This window comes from Meleagris gallopavo, chromosome Z (assembly GCF_905368555.1).
Source record: "Meleagris gallopavo chromosome Z, MGAL_WU_HG_1.1, whole genome shotgun sequence".
NCBI classification, from domain to species: Eukaryota; Metazoa; Chordata; class Aves; order Galliformes; family Phasianidae; genus Meleagris; species Meleagris gallopavo.
This window is the reverse complement of record NC_139435.1, coordinates 12,223,798-12,243,694: the sequence shown is the minus strand read 5'-3', so window position 1 is coordinate 12,243,694 and position 19,897 is coordinate 12,223,798. Positions and strand designations below refer to the sequence as shown.

At 40.1% G+C, this 19,897-nt stretch overlaps 1 protein-coding gene across 6 annotated transcripts in view; it reads left to right on the top strand.

Annotated features, from left to right (window-relative positions):
• LOC100545239 (LIF receptor subunit alpha) overlaps positions 1–12,777 on the top strand; it is an 88,881-nt gene extending 76,104 nt beyond the window's left edge. For all 6 annotated transcript variants that reach the window (XM_085212703.1, XM_085212700.1, XM_085212704.1 and 3 more), the window contains 6 exons: positions 456–557; positions 2,047–2,214; positions 2,833–2,994; positions 4,028–4,121; positions 4,680–4,758; positions 5,417–12,777. In XM_085212703.1, the coding sequence (XP_085068829.1) occupies positions 456–557; positions 2,047–2,214; positions 2,833–2,994; positions 4,028–4,121; positions 4,680–4,758; positions 5,417–6,055 (1,244 nt within the window). In that variant the 3' untranslated portion in view covers positions 6,056–12,777. The remainder of the gene's footprint in view (positions 1–455; positions 558–2,046; positions 2,215–2,832; positions 2,995–4,027; positions 4,122–4,679; positions 4,759–5,416) is intronic.
• Positions 12,778–19,897: the final 7,120 nt, after the last annotated feature.

Here is a 19,897-nt window from a genome sequence, read left to right as displayed (position 1 = left end):
GGGTTTTGTAGAGTCATTTCAGACCTGGGGTTCGTTGCTGAAGTGTTTCAGTGTCACTTTTGAGACCTCTCTGAATTTCTTTTGCACTATTGCTGCAGTAAGTCTTGTATTTCAAAATACGTTTTTGTTTCCAAAGAGGAATCAGGATCTACATGGCTGCTGTGGGAGGAAAGAAAAGCGATTGTTTCAGTAACTTTAGTTTGTGTTTCCTCATGGAAAGAGCAATTTGTGCAATTTGAGCAGCTTATTTTGAATCTGTTTGTTTAGAAACAAAATTTCTGCAAGAGCTAGATTTGCTTACTGCTCCAAAACTGTGACTAACAGTGTTTATATCTAATGCTGCAGTCTAAGGCTGTCATTTTTTTAGTACACATTTTTGTGAGTATGTGCAATGTGAAAATTAGAAGCATCGATATCCATAAGTGAAACCTTCTCTTGTGGCTTTTCTCTTACAGCTCTGTTCAGACCTGGTGTGAGATACAACTTTTCACTATATGGCTGCAAATCCAGTGGATATCAGTTACTGAAAAACATAACTGGGTATACAAAAGAGCTGCGTAAGTGTACTTTATCATTCAGGGTCCTTGCAAAGTGAGTTTGAACTGTGTCTGCTTTTAGCTCGGTGTTGCCAGAAGATGGACACTAAAATTGTCATACAGTGCTACTGACTTCTGCTTGTTCTCTGTACGTAATTGTAATATATTTCTTGATCCACCCCAGTTCTCAGCATGCAACAACTCTATATCCTTCAGCTTGTATTGTGGCATAGGGTTTGCCACCACAGAGCAAAAGTTCGCTTTATTGACAGTGTTCTTTGGAGTTGAAGGCACAGTTAGAGTGTGAGCCTCAGTGATATGGTCCCTTCTGCAGGAGAGGGGTCAACTTATCAAGTCAAAGCAAACTTCTGAGAACTCGATTCCTTGGCTACTGTCATAATGAGTACCGTGTCATACTGAGTTGACTCATTTAAGCTTCTTGGGTTGTGGACTAAGGCTGAGCTTACTTGCCTGGGGATGCACTAGTGGCTGACTGCCTTCTACTTTCAGGAGCCTGAACTTGTCGTTTTTACAATCACATCTCCTGTGTGGAATGCAACTACAGCTCCCATTTCACTTTGAAATTTACCGTGGTTTCTCCTGGGAGATTGTGCTTGGAAAAAACTGAGCTGCTCTGATCCTTTGGAAAAACTGTTGTTTATTTCACTGCTAAGGCTGAAGGTGAAATTGAGAGAATTTTTCCAAAAACTCATCCATTTGTATTTCTGTAAAAATAAAGAACAGTCTCCCAGAAGATTTTTCAATATGCATTCTCAGCAGAATTAGAAACTTCCAAGACAAATAGATAAAAGCTTTGGATAATAAAAACACATTGCAAAATAAGGATATTCATTTTGCTGTAGATCGTAGGTTTATTCTAAACATCAAATTTGCCTTTGGACAAGTAATCATCAAAGCAAAATAGATGCATTCTCAGACATGAGTTTAGTGCTGATAGATAGTAGCAGATTAGTGTCTGATATCAGTCTATGTCCTGTTACATGACCTTACACAACACCTAGTGTGATGTTTTCAGTAGGCTCTAGGAATTGGAGTTAAGGACTGTGATGCCTGCTAAGGCTGTTCTTTTAAGCTGAGATAGGCTTCCATAATAGTAGTGTGACGTTTGTTTAATTTTAGGACAAGCTATGCAATCACAAAGCTAAAGCCTTTAAAAGCTAAATAGTTCATATGCTCTGAATGCTTATGCAATCTTTTGGCATTTGTTATGTGAAGAAGGGTATGGATCTGCAAAAACATTACCCAAGAAAAGATTTTTCTCTCAGCTGGTATTATTAGATAAAGCTGCAGTAATTAATATCGAAGAGACTGATGTACTTGTGTCTTTGTAGTGTCACCTGTTCAGGTGTTTTTGAGAGTGAAGGAAAGATGTTCAGGAAAAGCTGAACATTCCAGCCCTGAAATTAAACTGATGCAACACTTGCATGGATTCAGCATTTAACTCTAGGCTGTTACTGACTATCTTCTTCTTTCTTAATTCTTCCTGCAGCTCCAAAACGTGCACCAAATTTTACTGTAGAAGAAACTTCTTCAGATTCAATATTGGTAAAGTGGGAAGACATGCCTATTGAAGATTGTCAGGGGTTTTTAGAAGGATATCGGCTTTCCTTTGCAAAAGGTGAAAAAGATTCCTTAAAGCCTAGGCTTTTGGAATCAGGTAAATCTATAGATTATCCTTCACTTGCTGAAGCTTTTTTTTTTCCCCTCATTTTAATTTCATTTTAAAAAAGAGATATTATAGTTCAGTTGCGTTAGTCACTGATATTGTTGGTAAATGGCCCCTGATACGTAACAATGGCATTTGAAATATCAGCTCTTTGTTTGATTAGCATAGTCGTTCTTTAATATAAGGCAAAAGTTGGAGAACACTTGGGTTTGCTGAGGGCATAGAGCTGTACAGTGACTAAGTGTCAGTGTGACACACTGCCCTGTGTACAGATGTCTTGGGTGGAAGAGATGTAGGCGAACTTATGTGGCTATGTAAATTGGGAATCTACCAGGACTCATATTGCAAACACATCTCTGTACAGTACTGAGGTCTGTCTCACACTGAATTAAGAGGACAAGCACAAGTGTAAAAAATTCAGCAAAATCTTGTGGTGTTTGCTGCCATACAGCCAAGCTTCATGATCAGGAATCTCTGCCTCAGTTTTGCTTAAAACAGAGGGCTCTTTGGGTTTAGTAAGCTGACTTAAAGAAAGTCTTGCTGATGCTGAGGATGGCTCTCTGAATCCTTTTTTTACAGTGCATGCTTTTCTTTCTTCTAAACAAACAGGGAATCCAGAACTTAAAGTTAAGAATATCACTGACTTAACAAAAAAGTCTTTGAAAATACTTGATCTTCAAGGCAAAACGAGTTACCAGCTAGACCTGCAAGCCTACACTGCTGGTGGGTTGAGCCCTCCAAACAGTCTCTATGTGGTGACAAAGGAAGACTGTAAGTTGAATATCCATATTCATTAATATTAGTTAGCACAGGGGCTGTCCAATGTATGTAATACTGAGGTGTTTTTGTTGTGTTTTTGTTTTTTTTTTCCTGGTTACTTCAGATAATCTGTGCCTATTTTTTATTTATTTAGTTCCTTAAAAAAAAAAAAAATAAACAAAAATGATAAAAGTGAGAAAAAAGTCCTTTCTTATTACAGCTACCTTATAATTCAAGCTAATGTATGCAGAAGAAATAACGTACAAACTTTTATTGTACTATGGATCTTCTTTAGCAGCTTGTTGTTTTTGTCAAGTTTCCCATGAAAAATATCTATCTGTTAATACGTGATGGGAAGAAACACATTGTGGAAATATTTACCCATTTCAGAATTATAAACAGATGCCTTTCTGCTTTTAATTCAGTTTTATCAATCCCCTGACAGAAACAAACCGTGAAAGATAGTTAGAAAAAGAGACTGACTTTGGGGAAAAAGAATTAAAAAAAAAGTCATGTGAAAGGAAGACTAAACACTGGGGTGCAACAAAAATACATGAAAAATCAAATGTAAGGCACTTAACATCAACAGAGAAAGGCAGTGGGAATGTATCAGAGAGCAACTCTGGGAATTAGAAGCATTGTAAACCGTATAAAAGGCAGTGCAGCTTGTGCAGTGTTGTTGGCCTTTAACAGCCATTACCAGAGATTTAGCCAGCTCAAGTAACCTGAAAGTGCTGTTCCAGTGCCTACTGAGAACAGAAATCGCAGTGGCAATCAGTCTTGCATTGCGCCTTTGTGATTAAGCAAGCAGAGAGAAATTATCGGCTGATTTCTGTAGCTGTCACTGAATCAACTCTATTTATGGATTGACTTCTGGTCTTCCAAAAAAGGTGAAGTTTGTGGTATAGGTCACTGTTTATGGGCCACTGTTAGCTGAGCTTCTGTTTAGATGAGATAGAATCTATTCTGTGGGGCTGTTAGAAAAGGCATAAAGCTTGCTGGAAACTTTGGATATATTTAGTACATTTTCTTTTTTGTCCCCCAGCTGTAGGACTAATCATTGCAATTCTCATCCCCGTGGCAGTGGTTGTTCTGCTTGGAGTGGTGGCAAGCATCTTTTGCTATAGGAAAAGGGAATGGTAAATATCTGCATTCAATTCTGAGCGTTTTTTGAATATGTTTGCTTTAGCACCGGAGTTCTTGATTATTTGAGTAATTCCTTGTTTTCTGCGAGTGCCCAAATATGTTAGTGGGCTTTTACAGACCTTTGTGTAAAAGAAGGTGGCAAAATAATGTTTTAGAAAGTGAGGAAGAAATTGAGTTGGCAGTAAGAGAGAAAACTAAGAGAGAACTAGAAATGCAAAAGGTTTTTGCAGGAGCCTGTCTCCCAATGAGCTCTGTTCATTAATTGTTTTCCAAAGCATAATTTGTGAGCTATCCACAGACACCCAGGTAGACATCCCACCTTCACGTTCTCATAAACGTCACAAGTTCCCTAGTTTAAAAAAAGAAAAGAAAAACAGAATGGTTTTCTGCTATTTCCGTTAAATACTCAGGGAAAGTATAACATACTGAATCTTTATACCAGATGTCTTCAGTATTCTGAATTAAAGTAAAATGTTCTGACCCCTTCAGTGTATTGACAGTGTGTTTTGGGGCTTAGTAATTTTGATAAGTTCTTTTTCTCCTCTTTAAAGGATCAAAGAAACATTTTATCCAGAGATCCCAAATCCTGAGAATAGTAAGGCACTGCAGTTTCAGAAGAACATTTGTGAGGTAACCTTTATTTTAAATCTGGCGCTTTAAACTTCTGGAAGACACTGTGAGCAAATAAGTCTTCTGCATGTTTTGAGTATTCTACTCTAGTTGTAAAATAACTCTGTGGCAAAGAGGAACATGACAAGATGCTGTATAACTTTTGTCAAACTATATCTGAAACTATAATGTTTATGTAGTTACGAAGTTTAAACTAGGAAAGAGCTGATGCATTTCTGTCCTGCCCCACTAATAATGAGTCTCAGAAGGCTATGTTATTTCTAGAGAGTTATTATCTTTGTCATACTGGTAGAGGAAGTAGAAAGTATGGTAACATATAATGGGCACCATAACTGGAACTGAGAGTAACATTTAGGTAACCTTCTTGAATTGATTATAAAAAGCTGTGATTTGAGGAAACAGTTCTCAAACACTTACTGCAAGATTTGGAGTCTCTTTAAATTGGCTGAAATAGTTTTAACGTGAGCAGGAATGCGTAAGGAGCCAGAAAATAAAAATCAAAGCATTTCTTGACTGACTGATTGATTGATTGATTGTACTAATAGTAATGGACTGAGTGCAAGACACAAGCCAGCATGCATGTTGAATTCGGACAAGCTGTTACTATCAGGGTTTCCAGGTCTTTTAGCTTTGTCTCTGCCTTCTTTTCTTGCTTCAGGGAAATAAGTCACTTAAAACACTGGAAATGAATCCCTGTACCCCTAATAGTGTTGAAGTGGTGGAAACACAGTCTGCAGCTCCCAAAATTGAAGACACAGAGATGATGTCCGCAACAACAGACACCATTGTGCCTGAAGATGGATCTGACTCAGAAACAGAAAACCACGTGGTTGTGTCCTACTGCCCCCCTATCATTGAAGAGGAAATATCAAATCCCCCTATGGATGAACCTGTGGGGTTATCTCAGGTGGTTTACATTGACATCCAGTCAATGTATCAGCCTCAAATTAAACCAGAAGAGGAGTCAGAAATAGACATAGTGACTACTGCGGGCTATAAGCCACAAATGCAACTGCCTGTCAGTGCTCTGAAAATAGAAAGTCGCTCACCTGCCGAGGAAGAATCAGATAAGACAGCAGGTTACAGACCTCAAGCAAACACAAATGCCTGGAACATGGACACTCCAGATTCTCCTGGATCAGTTGAAAGCAACAATGAAAATGCATCTTTTGGGAGCCCATGCTCCATTAATTCCCGACAGTTTCTGCTCCCCCCAAAAGATGACGAAGACTCTCCCAAGCCCAGTAACACGGGGTGGTCCTTCACACACTTTTTTCAAAACAAGCCAAATGATTAACAGTGAGTCGTCATTGCACCTGAACCTGCCTTCTAAATAAGCTCTTGTTCCTGATGAAACAGGATGAAAAAAGTGCAAAAAGCATGCATTATTCTTGGAGACAGTCAGCAGAGGTTCTAGTAAGCTGAATGTTACCATGTCTAAGTTAATGAAAGTGTTTATGTTCCATTTTAATCAAGGCTGAGGCCAGAACTATAGCAATCTAGTTATTACTGTAGTAAAATATATTGGATATAAGTGGTATTGAGTTTAGATCTCCTGATAAATATAGTCAGAGAACTGCCTACCTTCAGATACTGTTTGAAGGCTAATATGATCTCATACAACTCATAACTTGGAAAGATTGCTTTGCTTTGTTGTAGTTGTTCTCAACCATGCGTAATCAAATGATGTAGTCCCAACAGGTATGCTCACTTGAAGATTTCATTTACTGAAAACTTCAGCCTAATGTTTTACAAGGATATGGTTGAAAACTCTTGAGATCTTTTACATAGTGATAAACTAACAACAAATCAAAGTTCTACTTTTCTCCCATATGAAAAAGTATTGTCACTGTTTAACACTTTTGAAGCAATGGCCTTTCAAAGCTGTTGCTTCTTAACTAGACACTAGTTTCTGTACCTACTGTACAATGTTTATTCAGTGTTTGACTCAGGGGTACAAACTTGGGAAAAAAAGTGTAACACTGATTTAAACCTCAACAAGAACTGCATGAAGTTTAAAAAAAACAAACAAAAAAAACAACAAAAAACAAGCAAAGAAAAAAAAAACAACCATAGAATATACTTTTTCTGTCCTTCTGGAGTTATTATTTCTTGATGTATTGCACTAATGCATTTTGTATTTTATAGTTTGAGCTCCAGACCTCCTTCCTCAACTCATACTCTATTCCATTCCCCCACAGTATTCAGGAGTCTTTGCATTATGCAGCAGTGTAAGCCATGGGGAAATCTCTGACCACTAACACTAGTTGTCCAAGCCATTTGGCACCAGAAATCAGATGTAGTACTACAGCTCTGTGAAAACAAATTGCTCTTTGGATGGTCTTCATTATGTTAGCTTTGCTCCCTGCTGCCTGGCTGTTCTCCACACTGTCCACCCAACAGGACCTTTTCCTACAAATCCTATCTAGGAGTGCAAAGGGGGATTTCTGCAGTGGCAGAAACCTTAAGAGGTTTTAAGGCCACTAATTCTACCTCTCCATTACTAGACATATGATGCAAAGATATCTTAAATGGTGTAAATTTGTATGCTTAAAGAAGTTTTCAGAACAATCATCTTTTAATTTTTTTTTCGTGTATGCATCTATAGGCAACTGTAATTGTAGTATTTCACTGTGCAAATTTCCAACTTTAGCACACTGAGTTTCACTAGCTTAGAATACAAAGTGCTTTCTAATTTACCTGTTCCATATTGTAAAACACAGTGAAGAGAGGTCAAATCTTTAAGCACTTGATCAAAAAGGGTTTTCATGAAGTCCTAACCAAATCTTAGCATAGATTTCAATTTCCTGAACCACCTTGTGGCACTTGAAAAAAAGTAAGATGAATGAGTAGATTTCAGTCTGAGTTTTCTAACAGATAAGGAGGCTGGATTGACTAAGTTGCTAGCTGTAATGGTGTGAGAACAGACCAGAAGGGTGGCTAAGCTTAGCAGATGTTTGGTCTACCGAACCGCGTAAGCTGGCCATCAAAGTAAAACCAAGCGTTAGGTTAAACCTAGTCACTGCAGTGGGTGCTGCAGTTTCAGATGCTGATATGTCTCTGCCATCTCTGTAGAATGAAAACAGAGGGATTTCAAAACTGACAGAACACTAAAGGCAAAACACTAAGAATCTTCCAAATCATCATCACTAACAACTGTGTATGCCTTCTGGAAGAGTGAAATGCAAAGACAGTAAGTTTAGATATGTTTGTGGGCCTGACAGAATACACGGTCTGAAGAATGGAACGTGCAGATAGGATTCTGCTCTAGAGGATGAATTTTGAAATTAACAGGGCTGCAAATGAAAAGTAAGGTAGTGTGAATAGCAGGTGTCCAATGTCAGCAGGCATCTGTACAAGAGAAAGTTTCATGCCTAACATATTACTGCTTGTTATTCAGAACACTAAATTAATACAAAAAGGAAGCAGTTGTACTCTTTGTGCTTGATAGCTAGGCAGCGATTATGTCCTAACAGTAGCAGTATTTTCTTTCTATTCCATAGCTCACAATACTTTATTTAAAGCCTGTTTTTTTTTTCCCCTCTCTGGAGTTATTTTTTTTTTAATTATTTTCTAATGCATTTATGTTCTAATAAATCTTAGGTTATGCTTTTACCTGAAAGCAGAAGATGTTTAGAACAGAGGGCATGGGTAGTGTGGTTCATTATATTTTTGTTTAGTGGAGCAGTTTCTCAATACAGAAGAGCAATTACTGTTATATGAAGATCCATAGGAAAAAGGAAAACTCCGTAGGGGTATAGCTGATCTCAGAGAATAGCAGTGCTTTCTTATGATTGCATTTTGCAAGAAGCAACACCAAACTGAAGTCTGTCAGTTTTTAACTTGGCAGACTGGAAGCCAAGGTGAGAAGAGAGTGCTCAAAGCTCACAGAGGGCAACCTAACACCTTTTGCAGTGCTCTCGAAGAGAATCAGTTCAACATATTCAATATTGCATATTCGAGTTCTCCTTCATGTTGCTCTTCATTTTCAGTAAAGGCAAAATCATTCTGTATTGCTTTATATCACCATGATTAGGTGGTAGAGAGTTCCCCTAACATAGAGTTGTCTTTAATGAACCATAGCACTCTCACTTAATAATCCACTGCTATTTTTAATTTTTTTTAACTTTATTTGATTTGTGTCCCGATTTCCAGGATGTAGGCAGAAGAGTGTCATTAAGAGCAGTGGCTTACTATATCTTTAATCTTGGCTAATAGCCCTGCAGTGGGGTTTCATCTATACACTGCCAGCGAGGACTCCTTTCAAATGTCTTCTGCCGCAAATCCAAAGACTGTATTAGTGAGAGAGTATGTGCTTACTTAGTGTCCATGCGAAGACACCCCTTGGTGTGGATGTGTGGAGCAGTAAGAGTGAACAACAAGGACCATCAGAAAATAGACTTGCTTTTTGAGCTCATGTGATTTGTTAAACCAGTGAAGCATGTTTAAGAAAGTCTTCCATACCAAAAGCACTTTCAAAGCATGGTGCTGTTTAGCCTCTGGACGTATTGATGTCAGTTGTAAGACTGAAACTTTGGGCTTCAAAGGAGATCAGACTCCTTGTACTTGTGCCTTTGGGCTTCCCAGTGAGTCTCTGTGGTCAAATTAGATGTATTAGGAAGATGTATTAGGAAACTAAATGTAATGCATTTTCATCATTTTCTGAAAGATCTTTTTCCTTTATTGAACATCTATTTTGTTTTAATTCTTTCGACTTTTTGCTTTTATTTTTCCTAGAATAAAAAACATACAAAGGGAAAATAAAAAAAATTCTGGAAGGGTTCCAAGTAGAAGAGCTTTTGTCCAAAACACTTCACTCCTAACTCAGTGCTTCAATCCTCTGATTGAATCAATGTCCAGAGATGTAGGGTGCGAATGTCAAGCTGTTTCTTTCTGAAGCAAATCACCAGTGTTGCTGCTTTTTATTTTGAGCCATGACTGTCATATGTGACAATTGGGTTTCATTTTTGTTATGATTTTTAGTACTGTTTGTTTGATGCATGGAACATCGGTCATGTTTGATGTAACATCATGCACTCTTCTATTTGATTTGTTCATTATTTTTGTTGTTCTGACTGACATACAGGAGCATACTTGGGATCTTGATTTTGTGTGTTAAATTCTGGAGTTGTAAATTTGAATGTGATATACCTCACGGAACTACTAGTAAATATTTCAACAAAACAGTAAGCTAATATTACAGATGGGCAGTGAATTATCTCCCCAGCTATGTGGTGGCTGCAAATGCAGACTTAGGGCCTAATCAATGGTATTTGCTGTTGTTGCTGACTCTGTTATCCATAGTTGCTGCTTTCATGGGTGAATTGTTTCTCAAAGGAAATCAGTAGCCATTTAATCCATCACAACACAATTGGCAAATGCAACACATTTTTCACATTTGATTTATGAGGGGGACCAGAACTTTCCTTTGCTGGGCACAGGCCATAAGGGTGCTTCTGCTCAACTCAAGTTTCAGGCTGCTCTGAAGGGACACATAAAAGTCTCTTCTCTCCTTTTTTGTTTTTGACAAGTCCAACAGAATAAAGTTAGAGCTGAAGGCAGTGAGATTCTCTCTTATAGTGTCCTCCACACTTGATTGAACATAAATGGTAGCAAAACTGAGGGTAACTGGATTTGTTGGAGGGAGAAGATATTTGAATATCACTATTAAAAGATGACGAGAAATTGTATCCTCTATTTTTAGACAATAATTTCTTTGTAAATAGCATATTTGTACCTAGAAGTAGATAAAAATACAGTAAAAGAACTTGAAATATGCAGGAAGAAAATGTAATATTTCAAGAATCAAGTTGCTAACAAGACTCTGTACCATAAATCTATCAAGGACTTCCCATGTAGATAGCATCCTTTGCTCTGCCACAGGCTTTGAAGAAGACTTCAAATCCAATGGCATCAGAATTTTTAACACTAAGTAAGGTCCTAACTTTTCATGCAAATATGCTATAGCAGCATTCTGTACCTAGATGTGTATTGGCTTACAATTCCCAAAGCGTGGTTTTTCAGAGCCCTGTACTTGAGTATATGCTGTAGGAGGTGCATTTTCTCACAGGGAAAATGGCTGCCATCTGCACGCCTCCCAGCATCCTATGTGGAGTTCGTGCTGTTGTGCATTTAGCAGTGACCTGCGTGACTGATGCTTAGAGATGTTGTCAGCACATCTGCAGATTTGTTGTTGGATTCTTCTCTGACTTGTCATTAGCAAGCCTGGGAGGACATTCTTCGAACCCAAATGTTGCATACAGAGATTGAGGAACACTGGAGTGTTTAAAAGCTCATTTCCTCATACCTCTCCTAAGTTTTTAAATATCTTCATAGAAGCTGGAAAACAGTTTCTTCCATAACAGTTTTTTTCCCCTCCTCCATCATTTATATAACTCTGGATTTTCCCCAGTGTTTCTATGATAGTGTTTATTTCCTTTTTGCACATTATGCAAACAAACCTCAAATTATATTGGCAGGGTTTTCCGCAACTTTACAAGTTGTCCCAGTGTGCATAACAATGCTTTTTTTTTTTTTTTTCCCTACAAAAATGTCTATCAACTTCTCTCACTTTTTCAAGAAAAAAAGTCTCCAGAAGATATTTGAGGATTGAGCTTCACCAGGAAGCTCAGCAGTGAGCTGGTCAGTGAGCAGGGTGCTGCAAGGGATGGAGTAAATCCCTTGCCAGTCTCACCTTCTCCTTGTGTCTGGGTGATGCCATGGTGAGCCAGAGCAATTAGCATCCTCATCTTTTACTGTGTTCCCTAACAGCATCTGCAGGGAGGATTTTGAACAGTCCCAAATCTGCACTTCAACTGGTGTTACCAGAAAGCAGGCTGCTGAAGTGGTAGATGCACAGCTTCCGTGAGCACTCTGCCAGCCACACATTTCAATAACATTGCAACTCATTTGGTTTAACTTGCAAATTGTATGCCCAGAGAGTAAAGTTTAACCAGAGACTGTGTAAAAATTGAATGTTTTCATTTTCCTTAGTTGGGCTGACAAAAATTCAAAAAGCTTAAAGTGGGCAGAGTAAAACAGACACTGGTAAAGTCTCACACCTTTTAGTAGCAATACAGATACAGGTACAAAACAATTCTTAAACTTCACCATGACATTGTTTCCTTAATGTGATTTAAAGTGGCCTAGGGTAAACAATACTGTAAGCTTTGTAGCCTGTTAGATGGCCAAAAAAGAAGATAACTCTGAACTGAAACCCTTCCTGATGATAATGGTAGTTTGAACTTCAGTCCATCTGTGGCACACAAAGCAGCAGAACTGGTGGAGTCATGCAAGTCACCCAAAAATTTCTTGTACTCTAATGCTGTTACTTCTAAAATATATACTGTGAACAGGTTCAATGGTTCAATATTTTGGGTTTTTTTTAGATCTTTTTATACCGTCTTTCTACAGCATAAATAATTTTTTTAGAGATGGTTTTTTGTTCTATTTTTACAAATATTTTAATGGACTTTTGTTAAATAGTAGTGAAAATATTGCCAATTTGAAATGTTCATCTATAGAAATTAGTCCAGAGAATAAATCAATAAATCATACTGTCAAAACAGTCATCCTAACGCACTAAACCTAACCAGTCATTTTACATTTTAGTTCTGTTGTTGAATGATACCGAAGTTCTCCAGCTTCCAAATCTGTTACTCAGAAAAGATCTTCACAATTTAAAATAATCATACAGCACTTTAACGAAGTTGTAGAATAACAAGTAAAATAGAGATTCAACAGTGTGTACCAACAAGAAAATTTATTAGCTTAGCAATTAAACAAATGCATGCTTGAAAGTGGAAAGATTGAAATCACAGTGGGGAAATAATATTCCAGTTGGCTAGGTGACACGTGAGACTAACCTAAAACACCAACTTTGCAAATGTTTTAAAACTAGTTTGCTTGGCTGTTGTAATTCCTGTTGTATTGCTTGTGTGTCTAAAAATATGCATGTATTTAACAACTTTGCCATAGTATTGCCATGGAATTTAATAAATATATTTTCTTACGCTCTTACATGTTTTGATATTCCTTGCTTGCATGTTTATTTTTAAGTAAGAGTTAAATTCTGCACATGCTCCAGTGTAAACAGAGTTATTTTAACTTTATGCCAGAATAAATAACCTCAGGATCTGGCAAGCACTGCCTTGGCTTCTTGATCAGTATAGTTACGCAAATACTCTGATCTGCTTCTCCTAAGCACAGCCTTTCATAGCATGTAAGTACAGTGTATACTGAAGCTCTTTGGTTCATGTCATGCAGTGTGAAGAGAAGTGGGCTGCCTCCGTTACCTGTGTACCCCTCAGTTTATGGCTCTAATAACTGGGGGCTGAGATGTGGTTTCAAAGCTGAGGACTTATAGATATGAGGAGACAGAGCTGCTTCTAATGGATGGTTGTGTGGTGGACATCCCTATTCCAGGATGCAAAATGTAGTGGCAGGAGGAAGTGGTCCAGAATGAGGATCGTGGGGTTGGTTTGGCTGATGTCGGACACATCCTCAAGATCTAGTGGAACTGAGATGATCAGCCTCCGGTGGCTTTATGGGCCCCAATATGGGCCTTAGTTTGAAGATATTTATGGCACAATACTTGTTTGTTCTTCTAGCGATATCCAGGGAATTTTGTGTCTCATCTAGACTTAAGAGGAGCAGCTGAGAGAGCTGCAATTGTTCAGATTGGAGGAGAAGAGGCTCAGGGGAGACCTTATTGCTCTCTACAACTACCTGAAGGGAGACTGTGGCAATGTAGGGGTTGGCCTCTTCTCTGATGTACTAGTGATTGATCTAGAAGGAATGGCCTCAAGACATGTCAGGGAGATTCAGATTGGATGTTAGGAAAAATTTTATCTCTGAAAGAGTTGTCAGAGGCTGGAATGAGCTATCCACAGAGATGGTTGAGTCACTGTCCTTGGAACTGTTCAAGAAATGTTCAGATGTTGTACTAAGTGACATGGTTTAGTGGTAAATATTGGTTGCAGGTGAACATTTGGACTGGATGATCTTGTAGGTCTTTTCCAAACGTGGAGATTCTATGATTCTGTGATTTAACTACAGCACCTGAACCAGTGAGTGATCCCACTGGCTTAGTACTGTGCAGACGAACATGTGCCATAACGCAGCATATAATGTATAAAGGTTGCAGACCAACTATCCTGCTGATCTCTACCACTGCAGTGACCATATACAAGAGCAGCTGAGAGTACAGGCCCTTCAAGACGCAAGGTAGTCTCTGATCTCCCCATAATCAGTAGTAGTCCTTCTCCACTACTTGAAGCTCTGATGAGGCAGAAATCCCAGTAGTGCATCTTACCATGCATGTGGCAAGTCCTCTCATTGCAAGGATTTACCTCTGTGTGTGTGCTTGTTTCCTAGTCACTAAGTCAATGCAGAAATCAGTTACTGACAGCACCTCTTTGTGCTGCATTTACAACATACCGTAACTATGGAAAAAATACCTCAAGCTTGTTGTGATCTGGAACTTTTCATTCTGAGTGCATTTGATAACTGGGAACCATTAGTACAGGCACTTTTTTTTAATTTAAAAAAAAAAAAAAAGGATTTAAAATCATAGAACGAAAAGGAGCATGAGTTTCAAGTATTGTTAGGGCCTTCTGAACAATGTAAGTTGTAACAATAGCCTGACTAAGTTCAAAGGTTGGATAGTGATGGAGGATTGGAATTTTCTGTTCCTCACCATAAGTACATGGGTGCAGAGAGGGCTTTATGCTGCCATTGTTTCCTGGTCTCATATCTGCATGCATCATTTTATGTTGCCTAATTTTATTTTCTCTGGTCTGTCAGTGCTATCTGCCCCTAACACATCACTGCCTGTAGCATTTGTATCCAGTGTTTCCCTGCACTTGCTGTTGCATTACATGAATAAAGGTTGCAGTGTCCCTGTATGTGTGTCATTTGTTAGTTCTAAAGAAAGCAGCATTGTGGTAGTTCGAATGAAACCTTGATAATTGGCTATTTCATTTTTGAATTCTGCTTTGTTGATGCCAACATCAAAAGGTGCATTGAGGTAAAAAAAAATGGAAGCAAAATGAATAGTGAAGAAAATGTTAAATTTTATCACTGCATCTTCAAAAGATGGGAAAAGTGAGGGAAAATCTAATGTCCACAAAAAGTTATCACAAGAGCTGCTGGTGTTGCCACTGGAAACTACTTGCGAATCAGGAAAAAAAAAAAGAAAAAAAGGATGGAAAGCCGCTGAGTTGTGAGCCAGCCTTAAGTTCTGTTGTCCCTTTTCTTTCACCCAGTCACAGTTTTTGTGGCTGTCTGCCCCACGGTAACCTTCACGACGTCCCCACTCCCACTCCTGGCGTCTCGCCGTCACATGTGGTGCTGGAAAATGCAAGCGGTGGGGCTGGTGCAGGGAGAACAGCATTGGTGTTCCCTTAGAGAGGAAGACTGAGGGAAGCTTAAAAAAGACAGGGGGAGGAGAGGAACAACGTCGTCTTTGTCCTGCACACAATAAACAAAGAATAATGCTCTGACAGTGAGGGAAAAATGGGGACACTCAGCTCACAATGCTGCCTGGCAGTCTCCGTGGCAGGCAATTTGGAGCTGGCAGACAGAAGGAGTGAAAAAGGGACTGAAGAGGTGATATTTTTATTATTTTGCAGATAGATCCCATCCAGGCCCAGCTCCCAACAACACAGTCTGTGCAGAGTCCTCACCGGGCTGTGCAGGAACACTGCTGAGGGCGTTTGGTGCCCACGGCTTGGTGAGGCTGCAGGATGCAGCAGGCCCAGTGCTGCTGGCACTTGTTGAGCCCAGGTATAGAAGTGTCAGCCCCACTGCGGGGACAAAGACCCACTTTTCACACCATGGAAAAAACAGAGCAAGTAGGAGAGCTGCCCCCTCCACAGTAAACTTCTAAAACCAGAAGTGACTCACTGCTGAGATGGGATTGCTGCTCTCTGTGAGTAGAATTCAGCAGTGTTTTAAAGGGTTTTCCAAAAAGCAGAAACTGTGCAATGAAAATGGTGATTCAGCAGGCACTTCTGGCAAGATAATGCATTGGGTCCCAGGACAACCACCTCTAACAGTCTCCTCCTGATCACCTCCTGGCTCCCTAGAGCCAAGTTTAGGAACTGGAATAAAGAAGAGCCCCTGGTCCCCTACTTTTGGCTGCCAAGGACACACTGTTGCCAATATAAGGCTTTGCCTACAGTACGGATAACCACTAGGTCTGGCTTCAGTTTCCTCTACCATCGCTTTTTGCTTCATTTTTTTTTCTTTTACATTTTTCCTTATTTTGCCCTAGGATGACCTGAGCAGACCTACCTGCCAGTACCCCAGCAGCTGATCCTTGCAGAGTTGGCCTGAGCTGAGTCTAAACCAGGCCCTCTGCCTTTGGCAGGGCATTAGGCAGGCAGGCAACAGCTCCCAAAAACATGACCTCTGCCCCACTGGGCATCCTTCTCGTCTGACAACACCATCTATTTTTTTCCTGACTGTCCCCTGGATTCCACAGCTCAGCACAAAGCCTGCCTCATTCCACCCAATGCTGATAGCAAGAGTGTCTTTTAGGATGAATGTGGATAACTAAGAAGAAAACCAAGACCTGAGATTAGATTTAGGAAGAGGATTTCATTGCAAAGAGAGGCAAAGACCCAATAACGCTAGCTGCATTTCAATGGTCTCTTTATAGCAGTTTTAATCTTTTTTTCTGTAGTTTACTTATTTAACTGCATGCTCCCTGTTGACCTGCTGCAAACAATGTGGAGCACCACGGACACCTGTTTCCCTGCCAGCCCCGCAGGTCCCTGCAGGAGGACTGGGAACAGCAATGGCCCAGGTTTGGATTTTGTCCCTGCTGTCTCCTGGATTCCACCTCTGCGTTGGGAACTTGAAAGGCAATGCAGATCAGTGGCAAAATCCACCAAACATCTGCAAACCAGTTCCACGGAGTTACAGTGCATGTGAAAAAGCTTGTGAAGTTGCCCCAGATTCAGAAGCCCGGTTTTTGGCTTATCAGAAAGTCAGTACTAGAGAATGGTGACCACAGGGTGGGCAGTCTCTCTCCTCCATAGCACATATATATATGAGACGGGACTGTCAATGGTTGATCCTGCTGCAGTGCCAGGGTTATGCCAAGCCTCTGATACATACTGGATGATAATTAATGTGGTTAACAAATGGCCTCAGTGAGTGAGCAGCACAGATCCTGGGAAAATAGGACAAAGTACACTGCCATGCACTGTCCAGACATATCCAATCCACTGCCCACGGGCCTCATGCAGCCCAACTTACAGTAAAGAGTTGTCTGTGTTTTAGTTCATTGGCTGAACACAATCCTGTAAGCAGCAGAATATACACTGCCATGCTTCCCGTTTTGATAAAGGAATTTGAGAACAAGCTTCAAGGTTGCTGGGAAAAAATCTGATTTTTTGGTCTATTTGCAACTCCATTTTCAGTTGACATAAATACATGACCTGGAAATCTTCAAATGGAGTGCATAGAATTGTAATCAGACGCTCAACTCAAAAATCTGACCAGAACTCTTTCGTAAGCCTCATCTTATCAGAGAAGAACATCCCTCCCTTCACAGTCACACTTTATTCACGTCATCACTTTTTGGTAGTATGTACATTTGTGACCAACTATTTTCAAAGATGATGCTTGGGAATAATAAAATTTCATCAAAAATATCTGATGAATACTCTGAGACCTCATTAAGATCTGCAGGCACTGCCATGAAACCAGGGATTGATGCATTAGCTTCACAAAAACAGGGCCACATATCCCACTAATTCTGTGTTTTTGTTGCTCTTTTTTTGTTTGTTTGTTTTAATAAAAGGCATGAAAGATTCAATGTTTCATTACTTATACACATAAACTATGTATTTTATGAGAGCTGCTTTGAAAGTAACGCCTCCTGTTTAATAATAATGGCCCATGATGTCAGAAGTGGATATCAGTGATATGGCAGCAGAGACTAAACTTTCCCAGCAGTATTTCATTACATGTTGTTGCCGTGTGACAGATGGCAGCAGAGGAGCAGGTAGAATGGCTTCTGACACAGAAGTGTGGATGACACAAACGTGTGTCATTGAGTTCCTCAATGTGAAAAAAATGGCACCCATTGACATTCACTGAAGCTTGTGTAATGTTTATGGAGATCAGTCAGTGGACATAAGCACAGTGAGGCAGTGGATTGTGCATTTCAGCAGTGGGTCCACTCTGCCAGTACAGATTTTTATGAGTGTGACATGCAGGTTCTTGTTCGTCACTAGCAAAAGTGCATAGCTAATGATAGTGACTGTTGCAAAATAGTACTTTGTAACTGAGAGTTTTCTCTATCAAATATTCTTACTGTGCATGTTTTATCAGTTGTCGTTTCTGCAGAAATAAATAGAAGGCATTACTTTCGGAGCAACCTTTGTTTATGCAGCATGTGAAAATTTCTCTTCACTCAGTGTGGCCCAGGCCAGCAAAGAGGTTGGAGTCCATGCCCCAGGTGCCTGGGGTGCCCGAGTCCCCATGCCAAGGTCAGATGTTCCCAAGGTCCCACTGAGCAGAAGCTCCTGCTCCCAAATCCAGCCTGGGAGAATCACCAAACTTCACCAAGGAGACTGCAAATGTGTGTGCAGGGATGCTCCCCATCTGGAAGCTTTTCAGACACTCTATAAGAGAACTCAGAAATGATTTTTTTGTTCTTTAAAGGAACCAAACATCACAGCATCTGTGCTATGTGCATGCCCCCGCACACTCTCCGTGATGCTGCACAGCTGCATTGCTCATGCTTTGCTCTATGCTGTGGTGGAGCGCTGCTGCTAGTGCCAAATTCCCATGCAGTGATACATGCAGTTGGGAAGAGGCATTTAGAGAGTTGTAGTTTGCTGCTTTTCCTTCCCCACAACACCAGCAGAGATATTTCCTACCTACTCCCCCTTCTCACTATTCAACGAGCAGCTTTTGTTCTGGAGAAGTGCTGCCTTGTACCTAGCATTCTATACCCTGCAACAAATTATCTTAAAATGGACACCTCACACGCCAGATGTTTGCCTTGGAGCTGCTCTCCTACGGCAAAAGTGAAAGGGAATGGAGGGGCACACGTGGCAGAGTGATGCTGTTTTAGCGCTGCCCATCAACACATCATTCTCCAGCACAAGGGGTGTGGCCAGATCTCGCTGCCCTTTGCCAGGATGGTCAGGTCACTGCTGCTTGGGAAAACCCCAATGCACATAAAACACAGCTCTTTCCTCTCCAGCGGCTGGCAAGCCTGCGTTCTCCACAGATTTTCCTTTTCACTCCATTTCAAATTCTTCACACTTTTCTCTTTTACATCCTATTGCATCAAATTCCTCTTACTTTCAGTTTAAAGACATGTCCTATCATATATTTCAGTGACACTTAGTTCATGCATTATCCTGATTTTTGCTGACCATATAGAGGTTTCTGCCTCCCTCTGTGGATCCTCTAACTTTTTGTTTCTCCTGCGTGGAAAGCTATGTGTGCCCCTCTGCCATCCACCTATTTCCTCTGCAGTTTTTCTGCAGTGTGTTTTGAACACGGGAACACAGGTGAACATGCTAAGTGTGAGTTACATGTTTTAGCAATCAGAGTCTCTGTTTCAGCATGCAGAATGACTGGGGTCTCCTTGGCAGCTATTCCACACACTCAGATCTAGAACCAAATACTACTTCTTCTCTCCATTCTGCAGCTCAGCTGCTCAAGGACAGGTTTATATGGGACAAGTCTCAGGAACATGTACAAGGAGTATCTTGGGCACAGTAAAAAGCAGCCAAAAGACCTGGCTGTCCGTTGCCTTCGCCACATTACATCATTTCAAAACACTACACTAAGAGGAGCCTGCGTCAGCAGGGATTTTTGTGGATCTCTTGTACCTCTGCCCCTGACATCTTGGGACTCCTCTTCAGCTAAAGAGTTAAGAGAACCCAACATTTCTAAGCTACGAAATTTTGGATTGTTTCCTTACTGTCTCGACAGCACTCAGTTTGCCTGCTTAAATTACAGTTTGGCAATCAAGGTTGCACAATGTTGGTCCAGTGCCTAGAAATTATTTTATTTTAAGAGATTGTGACCTTCTGAGGTCTCTTGCACATTCCTTTTTGTCATTTTTTAGGATCAAAAGTTGTGCCTCAAAATGTGACAGCAGAAAGAG